Source organism: Peromyscus eremicus, chromosome 11, assembly GCF_949786415.1.
Source record: "Peromyscus eremicus chromosome 11, PerEre_H2_v1, whole genome shotgun sequence".
Taxonomy (NCBI): domain Eukaryota; kingdom Metazoa; phylum Chordata; class Mammalia; order Rodentia; family Cricetidae; genus Peromyscus; species Peromyscus eremicus.
Window position 1 is genome coordinate 58,900,943 of NC_081427.1, and position 10,555 is coordinate 58,911,497.

Sequence of the window (10,555 nt, forward strand, 5' to 3'; positions counted from 1 at the left end):
TGTGTGTGTGTGTGTGAGTAGGTATACCTGTGGGTGAGTGTGGGTGCACTTGTGTGTGTGTGTGTGTGTGTGAGTAGGCATACCTGTGGGTGAGTGTGGGTGCACTTGTGTGTGTGTGTGTGTGTGTTGAGTAGGCATACCTGTGGGTGAGTGTGGGTGCACTTGTGTGTGTGTGTGTGTGTGTGTGTAGGCATACCTGTAGGTGAGTGTGAGTGCACTTGTGTGTGTGTGTGTGTGTGTGTGTGTGTTGCGCGTGCATACGTGCAGGCGTGAGTGTTTTTGTGTCCTATAGGGGCACGTGTGGGTAGGTGTGGGAACACCTGTGTGTGGGAGAGCATTGACTCCCGGAGTCAACTTGACCATTGTACCTAAGGTAGGTCATCTGCCTTGTTTTTTGAGACAGTCTCCCACTGAACTGGAGCTGGTCAAGTGTCTAGGCTGGCTGGCCAGTGTTCCCAGGGATCTGCTGTGCTGACTCTGCAATCAGATTAAAAAAGCACTTACTGATTCTTTTATGCTAGGTTTCTAGAGATGGAATGAGACCCTCCTGTTTTGCATGGGCAGCAATTTAGCTACTAAACTATCTCCCCAGCCTGTGGCTATTTGAGGTGTTTTGGGGTTGGGTTTGGGTTTTGTTTTGTTTTTCCTGAGAGACAGTTTCTCTGTGTAGCACTGGCTACCCTGGAACTCACTCTGTAGACCAGGCTGGCCTCAAACCCTGAGATCCACCTGCCTCTGCCTCTGGAGTGCTGGGACTGAAGGTATGTGTCACCATAGCTCGGTGTTTGAGTTTTACTTTTGATGTTTTGGGTTTTCTGGCTTCTTGGTTTGGGCTGGTTTCAGGTTTGTTAGTTTTTGTTTGAAATTTTCTTTGTGTTTTTATTATTTTTACATTTTGGGGGATTTTGTGTCACCTTTGGTTTTCTGATTTTGTTTTGCTTTTCTAGGTTTTCTTATTGTATTTTTGCTGTTTGGGGTTTTAGATTTTTGCTTATTTGTTCTTTTTAAGATACAGTATTTTTGAGAATTTCATATATTCATAGAATATATTTTGATTATATTCTCTGACCACTCTTCCCCAACTTCTCCTAGATCTCCCCTACCTCTACTCCAACTCCCAATTCCTCTCTCTCTCTCTCAATAGCCCATTGATCCCAATTTGTGCTCATATGTTCATGGGTGTGGGGTATCCATTGCAGTGTGATTGGCCTATCAGGAGCCACATTCTTTTTTTTTCTATTACTACATTTATTTATTCTTTCATTCATTGTGTGGGGGGGGGCAGATATAATGTGGATATCAGAGGACAACATGTTGGATCTGCTTCTTTCTTTCTACCATGTGGCTCTTAGGAATCAAACACAGATCATTAAGCTTGGTAGCAAATGTCATTACCCACTGAGACATCTTGAAAGCCTATGGTTCTTGGTTTTTAATTATTAGGTAAAAAAAATAACAATGTTCTAATGAAAATGAAGTTTGATGTGCTGGTTTTGAAAGCATCAAGGGATTTATTGTGACTTTTTTTGCTTTTATAGCCTAGTTCTGGCCACTGTGAGGCTCTTTGCAGTCGTTTTTGTTTCCTTTGTCAGAAAAGTATTTGGTCTCTTTCCTCTGCGTTGGAGAAATGCTTCTGCTCGACATTAGGGAATGCTGCAAGCTGCAGAAATATGAAGTATGAATTCAGCTGATAATGACAAAATTCTCATACCTGCAAGAGCAGGCAGGAGCCACGTTCTTGAGGAGAAATGACTCTCCCTTCCCCAGAAACCACCAACTGTCAGGGGCTCCTATGGGCAGTCATGCTGGACTGCTTACTGCTTGGTTTGGGGCAGGTCTTGTGCAGGCAGCCACAGCTGCAGCCAGCTCGGGAGTGCAGTGGTCCTGTCATGCCAAGACGATGATAATTTGCTCTGGTCCTTCCCTCTGGTTCTTACAATCTCTCTGCCCCCTTTTCCATGATGGTCCCGGAGCCTTAGAGGAGAAAGGGTATGATGTGGACATCCCATTTGTGTCTGAGCACTCCATTGACTCTCTCTATTCTTTGACAAGTTGTAAATTTCTATGTAAACATTTGCACAAATATATTTCTCTGATGAGATCTGAGAGTTGCACTAATAAATCCAAAGATTTGATGCAAGGATCCACATATGAATGGGAACATGAGAACATGCCATGCTTGCCTTTCTGGGTCTGGGACACCTCACTTAGTGTAATGTTTCCCAGTTCCATCCATTTACTTAGAAATTTCATAATTTCAGTTTTTTTTTGCAGCTGAATAAAATTCCATTTTGTATGGGTACCACATTTTAGTTAGCCCTTCGTCAGTTGATGGATGTCTAGGCTGTTTACATATCTCAGCTATTGTGAATAGAGCGGCACTGAAAGTGGGTGAGTAAGTGTCTCTGCAGCAGGAAATAGAGTCCCTTAAGTATATACCCAGGAGTGGTATAGCTGGACCACATGATAGGTCTATTGCTAGTTTTCTGAGGAACAGCCACACTGATTTCTACAGTGGCTGCACCAGTTTGCACTCCCATCCACAGTGCATGAGGGTCTCTATCCCCCACACCCACACCAGCATCCACAGTGCATGAGGGTCTCCATCCCCCACACCCACATCAGCATCCACAGTGCATGAGGGTCTCCATCCCCCACACCCACACCAGCATCCACAGTGCATGAGGGTCTCCATCCCCCACACCCACACCAGCATCCACAGTGCATGAGGGTCTCCATCCCCCACACCCACATCAGCATCCACAGTGTATGAGGGTCTCCATCCCCCACACCCACATCAGCATCCACAGTGCATGAGGGTCTCCATCCCCCACATCCACACGAGCATCCACAGTGCATAGGGTCTCCATCCCCTACACCCACATCAGCATCCACAGTGCATGAGGGTCTCCATCCCCCACAACCACATCAGCATCCACAGTGCATGAGGGTCTCTATCCCCCACATCCACACCAGCGTCCACAGTGCATGAGGGTTTCCATCCCCCACACTCACACCAGCATCCACAGTGCATGAGGGTCTCCATCCCCCACATCCACACCAGCATCCACAGTGCATGAGGGTCTCCATCCCCCACATTCACACCAGCATTTGTTGCCTTTTGTTAGTCTTTGCCATTCTGACTAGATTAAAACAAAATCTCAAAAAAGTTGTAATTTGCCTTTCCCTGATGGCCGAGGATGGTGAATATTAGTACAAATACAAACATATATACATACACACATATATATATGCACACACATATGTGTGTATATATATATATATTTCTTAAGCCATTTGTGTGTCTTCTGAGAAAACCCTTTTCAGTACCCTATCCAAATTATTCATTGGATTGTTTCTTAGTGTTTAATATTTTTTAAGTGATTTGTATAATCTAGAATCTTTTGTGGGCTTTGTTATATTTTGTTTTGATTTCTACGTTTTTAGTTTTTAATGTATTTTGTTTGTCTGGAGTTTTGCTTGTTTTTGTTTAATTTTATATTGCTTGGATTTTCTAATTTTTTAAACTTCTTCATCCTTTCTGTATTTCGTTGTATGTTTTTCTTCTTAAGCAATCAGTGGTCTTCATTCTCAGTGTTGCTGAGCTCTGGTCCTCCTCCCTAGTGACCTGCAGCTAGGTTTTTTTTATTTGGATTCTTTTGGCTTTGTGTGTGTGTGATTTTGGTTTTCTGGGGTTTTGTTGTTGTTGTTTTTGTTGTTAGTTGTTAGATAGAATTTTAGGCTTTCTATTTTTTTTTCACCGTTTTCGTTTTAATTTTGAATTTCTTCTTTCTTCTTTTTTCTTTCTCTTAGGTAGCATTTATACTTTGTTACCAAAAATGAGCTCTAGTAGTAGTGAAGAGGATGCCACAGACCTTGAGTCTGCATCCAGCTCCCCGGAAACAGAAAACTTCTACTCGCAGTATGTGATCTTGAAGACCATTGGCCGTGGAGGCTTTGCCGAGGTAAAACTGGCCTACCACCGCTTCACCAGCACCCTGGTGGCTGTCAAAGTACTTCAGAAGGAGAATAAGTGGTGCTTTCCGGTCCAACCCGAGGTCAATATTATGAAGATGATCAACCACCCTAACATCATCTCCCTTCTCCAAGTGATTGAGTCTGAGAAGAGAACATACCTCATCATGGAGCTGGCAGCGGGAAAACAACTCTATCACTACGTTCGAAAGGCTGGCCACCTGGAGGAAGACCAAGCCCGGGGGATCTTCAGGCAAATCCTAAGTGCTGTGAGTTACTGCCATGAACATGGAATAATTCATCGGGACCTGAAACCAGACAACATCATGGTGGATAAGAACGGAAAAGTCAAAATCATCGACTTTGGCCTTGGCGCCCAAGTTAAACCAGGGCAAAAACTTGCCTTTTACTGTGGGGCTTTCAAATTTGGTGCCCCTGAATATTTCCTTAAAAGACTTTATGACGGCCCCAAGGTCGACATATGGATGTTAGGAGTAGTTTTATATTTCATGGTAGTCGGGAAAGTCCCATTTGTTGGTGTCACCGTACCAGAGCTCCGACATCAGATTGTGAATGGGAATTATACTGTACCCTTGGGCCTGTCAGAAGAACTCCGGGACCTGCTTAGCCTCCTAATGACAGTCGACCCCATGTGTAGGCCAACAGTGGATGAAGTGATGACACACCCCTGGCTCAGGAAAGACGTGGAGGATTCACCAAACGACTGTGAAGAAATGGTCCCTGGCTTGCCTGACCCTGCAATAGTGAAAGCCATGGAACACATTGGGTTCCAAGCCCAGGACATCAAAGACTCATTACAACAGAGAAAATTCAACCAGACCACGGCATCTTATTCCTTACTAAAAAGGCAGGCTCTCCAGTGGCCTACCTGCACAACCTTGGCTCAACCCGTGAATCCAGGGTTGGCGCCATTCCCTTCCCTAGAGGATCCTGTTGCTTTCCCTCTACCTCCCAGGAGGAGAAGTAGTGAGCCTGCCCTTGGCACATTGCTCAGAGGGTCATCCACTAGTGGTCAGGTGTCTGCCTATGGCCAGCAGGCAGGTCAAAGAGGACACAGAAGGGCCAACATTCCTCTCCACTCGCCACTCCAGAGAACACTCACTTTGGACCAAGACCCCCAACGCTCCAAGAGTGCCCCTTGCATTTGCTCAATGAGTACCAGCAGTGATAACAAAGAAGATGACTTATGCTCCCACAGAGACTCAGCAAAGGACAAGTCCACCCGCAGCCATGGCCAGCCTCGAGGCTTGAGGGCATGGACAAGGAGGATAGGAAACACCCTTATGGGACTCTGCTGCTGCTGTCCATCAAGGAAGAAACCTCTGTGGGGGCGGAACAAAGTCTTCCCTCAGAAATGAGGCACAAGGAGGGCGTCTGGAGAACAAGCAGCAGGCCTGGCCCAGGTACATTTCTGTGTTTGAATGAGTGTTTTACTCATGTCTATGTCGATGGACAGATCATAACTATGTGTATTTATGGGATAGAATGCATTGGGAAGCTAGATGTAGATACCATGGGATGGTTCAATGGAACCTATCAACATATCTAGCATCCTAGAAGACAAATCTCACTGTATCCTACACATGGGAAATCTAAAAATGTTGGACTAGAAGTCAATGGCAGAAGGGTGTTGACCATGTTAAGAGAAGGGAGGGGGGAGGGGAGGGGCTGAGGAAGGAGAAAAGTGGTATGGGGTGGGAGCTAGGTGATGAGGGACAGAGGTGCCTGGGAGCAGAGGTTTAGACAGGAGGAAGCAGCTTGGAGAGCAGGGCAGAGCAGGGTGACCACAGTTGGAAAGATGCCCTGTATAGCTGCATTCACAAGATTCTCGTTCACGTGTGTTGTTGTATTTTAAGAGTTCTTCAGAGGATGCAGAACATCACAAATCTGCAGCCGTGGTGTTGGAGAGGACTCATGTATGGGAAGAGACCTGCAGACGGAACCATGCAGAAAGCCCATGATGCCCTGTGTCTGTGCCCTGCACAGAGGTCCAGCCAGGAAGAAGGGAGCAAATGATGGAATCCTGGGCCACAGGAATTCTGCAAGGACCCTGCCCCTCAAAGGCATCCATAATCAGGGGGCAGGAGCCAAAAACATGTCCAAAGTTTACCCAGGTCACATGAGACCCCTCTTCTCCTGACACTTCCCTGCCTCATTCTTAGTAGCAGACTAACAGTAACAGATTTCTCAGGGTCCAAACTGACAGCTCCATTCTCCCTGACAGATTTCCCAGGGCCCAAACTGATAGCTACGTTCTTCCTGACAAATTTTTCAGGCCAAAACTGACAGTTTTCTCAGGGTCTAGACTGTCTGTCTCCTCATCATCAGATATTGTAGAGATATCTGACAGGGAATTGGTGGGAGTGATCAAAAAATTACCCATCTTTTCAACGGGATGAAAATTTGTATCAGACCCTTATGTCCTGTGCTTATGGGGACCGTTTGTGGTTTTTTTTTTAGGCCATGACCGTATGCCCACATGGTGTCTCCGGATGAGGGATGGCGATCGGGAGCCGAGTCTTGGTTCCACCTCCTTGGAGGTCAACCCTTATGTGGAAGTGCCGGGCAAACCGAAATGAAAAAAAAAATGTGCCTTCCTAACGGAATGGGCAGACAAACATGACAGACAACACAGAAGAAGGAAAGAAGTGGGGGGCCCCAATGCTCACCTGCCAAAGGGACAGAAAGAACACAAACTTCTCACCAAAACACACTATTTGTGTTTCTTGGGGCCACTGTCAAGCACAGCCGGAAAGTAAAGAGAGGGAGCTGATCAGAACCTGCGCTGGGAGAAAAAAAGTAACAGAAGCCCCACATTGGGTGCCACAAATTGCTTGGATTCTAGCAGCTCCCTCATGGCAGGGGGTGAGAAGCCACGTCATCAAGGACACAGACACAGGGTGTCTGTGGAAAGCAAATAACAAACTCCTTTATTTAATAACAGGGTAGCCCTTATATACCCTCCTCCCAGCGCCCAGTATGTGTGGTCGTCCCTCATTGGCTGGGCACAATCAGGAATTCTGACAGCAATTGTTGCTAGGTCCTCAGACAGACTCAGCATGATCAGGAACTCTGACAGTGACTAGGAACTCTGACAGCTCCTGTTGCTAGACCCTCAGGCAGACTCCAGGTTAGCTCTTAAGGAGTGCATTATGTGCATGCCCTGGCTACTGGTCTGAGCCAATTTCCTCGACCCTATGGAGCCTGTCCTACTATAATGATTGTCATGAATCTCAGAATAAAAGTGATGTTTGTGAAAGATGACCCTGGGGGTTTTCCTGCATCTTCCTTTCACAGGAGAATTGGCCCTGTGGTGCTCAAAAGTCCCAGGGAAAGTAACTTCACCCCCAACACCACCAAGTCATTAGAAGTGTCTTTGAAGGAACAAGCTCTAAGGTACCTGAAGGGGGAAAATGCAGAACCTGAGTGTGGATTTTGGGTCTTTCTGGATCCAGCAACATTTTCAGAAGGACCAGTGAGAACAATGGTGTCATCAGCTTGTCTCATTTCCACAGAGGCAAGCATGGTAGCCTGATGAATTCCTGTGGACATGGCTCAGGTTGGATCCCAGTGCTGAGAAGCCACTGGTCTATCCTGCTGTGTTCCTTAATTGTATCATACAAGATGTTCTTTCTCCCTGTTGTGACATTTTCCCTTTTTAGATCTATGGGACAGGGCCACCCCTCTATGTCCTATCCAGGCATGTGTCCTTCAATGAACGAGTCAGATCTGGGGCAGAAGGAGGATGTGTGATGGCAAAGAGAAGTATAAATGTTCCATGTGAGAGGGCAGGCCCTGAGGACACAGACCAGCACCAAGATGTGCCCTGTTATAGGGACCTCACCTAACAAATACCAAACCCAAACCCTATCATACTTGGCAGATCACCAGTGCCTGGGGGGACCCATCTCACAGGCACCAAAGCTCTGGTTCATGTGTACACCTGTCCGCTCTGATGGTAGGGTCTCATAGATTCCTGAGATGCCCTCATAGCATCTTTCCAGTTATCCTGGTGTAAAGCTCTTGGCTTCTTTATAATGTTGCCAATCTCTTTAGCAAACACCCCTCTCTAAACTGTACTCTTACACTCCTTTAAATTCAGCCTCATGAGCTCTCAGGGAACAGACAGTGTGTGAGTGTGTATGTGTGTATACATGTGCAAGAGAGAGTGTGTGAGAGAGAAAATATGTGTATGTGAGTGTGTGTGTGAGAGAGAGAAAAGTGTGTGTGAGAGCATATGTGTGTGTGTGTGTGAGAGAGAGAGAGACAGAGAGAGAGACAGAGAGAGAGACAGAGAGAGACAGAGAGAGAGAGACAGAGAGATTATTAGGGTACACAATATATCACCATACCTGTCTGTTGAGCATCATCCTTAACCTCTTCTGCAACTTTTTTTAAAGTCAACTTCTGAGAGTGAATTTGGGCATCATGGGGGCCGGCTTCTTCTGTACCTTCTCCAGGACAGCTTTCTGCCTCTATGGCAAAAATGTATTCTTGACATTTCCATAAAGAGATTGAGTGGGTGTTGGATAAATACATCACTGTGGATCCTATTTGCCAATGCCTAGACGATGGATCACCTCTTTTCAAGGAAAACAATTGGGGTACTCCTCAGCCTCCAACAGTTCTCTTATTGGTGACATGTCCTGTGTGTGCGCATGTGAATGTGTGTGTATGTGTTTTATAACTCTATCTTATAGTCCAAGTGGTCTGGGAATTGTTTGCTGTTTTGCTTTGTATTTCCAGAGCTGAAACAGAACTACAGAACCACTTTAGTAAAGCATTTCCAAACAGCCAGGTCTGGTTGTGCACACCTTTGATCCCAGCACTCAGGAGGCAGAGACAAATGGATCTGAGTCTGAGTCCAGCCTGGAACTTAGAGAGGAAGTTCCAGGACAGCCAGGGCTGCACAGAGAAACCCTGTCTCCAAACCCAAAAAAGGGTTGGGAGTGGTATTTCAAAAACAACTTTCAAGACATAACAGAAAACAAGATGACTTCTATCTTAAAAATCTGCTCCTGATACCCAGGAATACATTACAGGTGACAGAGAATGAAGGAAAGATGTTCTCCGCCTAGAGCCGCCCCAGCTTCCTGTTTCAACAGTGTTTGAATGTGGCCGTCAGCCAACTGCCCCAAGCCAGAGCCTTCTACCACCTTGTCGTGGCCTTGACCACCAAGTCACTCCTGAAGGTGAGCCAGAACTACCACCATGGCACAGAGGCTGCCATGGACCTCCAGATCAACCTGGAGCTGTATGCCTCCAATGTCTATCTGTCCATGTCTTGCTACCTTGACCAGGATGGTGTGGCTTTGAAGAACTTTGCCAAATCGTTCCGATCTCACGAGGAGAGGGAAACTGGGGAACTGATGAGGCTACAGTACCGAGGAGGTGGCCAATTTTACTGCAGGACATCAAGACCTGATGACTAGAAGTATGGACTAAACACAATGGAGTATGCAACTGCATGTGGAAAAGACTGTGAATCAGTCGTGACTGTAACTTCACAAACCCCCCACTTATGTAACTTTGTCGATGGATGCTCATTACGTGAATAGGTGAAATCCATCAGAGAACTGGGTGACCACATAACCAACCTGGGCAAGATAGGAGCCCCTGAAAAGCACACCCTGAGATACAGTGAAAATAAAAACTAAGAACCATAAACCCTAGAGCCACAGGTGACTTCCCTGGTCATGGAAGCAACACATGCATGCCTGGCTACTTTTACCTTTTCTAGAAGTCACATCGCAACATCCACTTAAGTTCTTTAGTTTGTACCATTCCTTCCAATAAGGAAATTTCGTTAAAAAAAAAAAAAAGGATGGATGGATGGACGGAAAGATGGATGGGCCAACTCCACATATCATTCAGACTGCAGCACAATTCTTACAGGTTTTAAAGGCAATAGAATTTCACTTTTAAATTGAGCAGGTGCAAAACTAGCAATATATTTCTGAAGTTTAAAGCTATGAACTGAAGTCCCCAGGCCCTCAAAAAAAAAAAAAAAAAAAAAAAAGAAAGAAAGAAAAGAAAAGAAAAGAAAAGAAAAGAAAAAGAAAAAAAGCCACACCTATGTTAAATATCACTCAAGGATGATTGACAAATGAGAACTTCTATGATGAGACCAGAGAAGTAGTTTAGGAAGGATTACTGCTCTGCAGAGAACCCATCACCCATGTCAGGTGGCTTACAGCTTCCAGTTCTAGGAGGTCAGGCACCATTTTCTGGACTCCACAATCACCTGCACTCACATCTGCATACCCGCCCACTGCCCTCCCCCCCCCCACACAATTAAAAATGAAATAGTGGACTGGAGATATTATTCAGTGGTGGTTTTTGCTGGGAGCTGGGTTTGTAGACCTTCAAAACCCAATGGCGGCTCACAGCCCTGTGCAACTCCAGTTCCAGAGGATAGTGATGGATGCTTTGCAGTAGTAACCTCTGCTCACCTGACTGGAATTTCTAGCCACTCCCCCATGACCACACATGCGCTGGGGAGACACGTAGTCATTCTCGGGGGCCTTACGTCCTACGTCATCTGTGCACTGCAGTCACA

General features: G+C 45.9%; 1 protein-coding gene across 1 annotated transcript; it reads left to right on the forward strand.

Moving 5' to 3' along the window:
* The first annotated feature begins 254 nt into the window (after positions 1-254).
* LOC131921483 (sperm motility kinase 2B-like) lies at positions 255-6,625 on the forward strand. The gene is made up of 4 exons (XM_059276208.1): positions 255-373; positions 3,818-5,399; positions 5,853-6,110; positions 6,457-6,625. Exon 2 carries the CDS (start codon positions 3,840-3,842, stop codon positions 5,352-5,354), a length of 1,515 nt encoding a protein of 504 aa, XP_059132191.1. The 5' UTR covers positions 255-373; positions 3,818-3,839; the 3' UTR covers positions 5,355-5,399; positions 5,853-6,110; positions 6,457-6,625.
* Positions 6,626-10,555: the final 3,930 nt, after the last annotated feature.

Excerpts from the sequence above, each read along its gene's own strand:
- LOC131921483 (XM_059276208.1), top strand. The coding sequence starts at position 3,840 with ATGAGCTCTAGTAGTAGTGAAGAGGATGCCACAGACCTTGAGTCTGCA.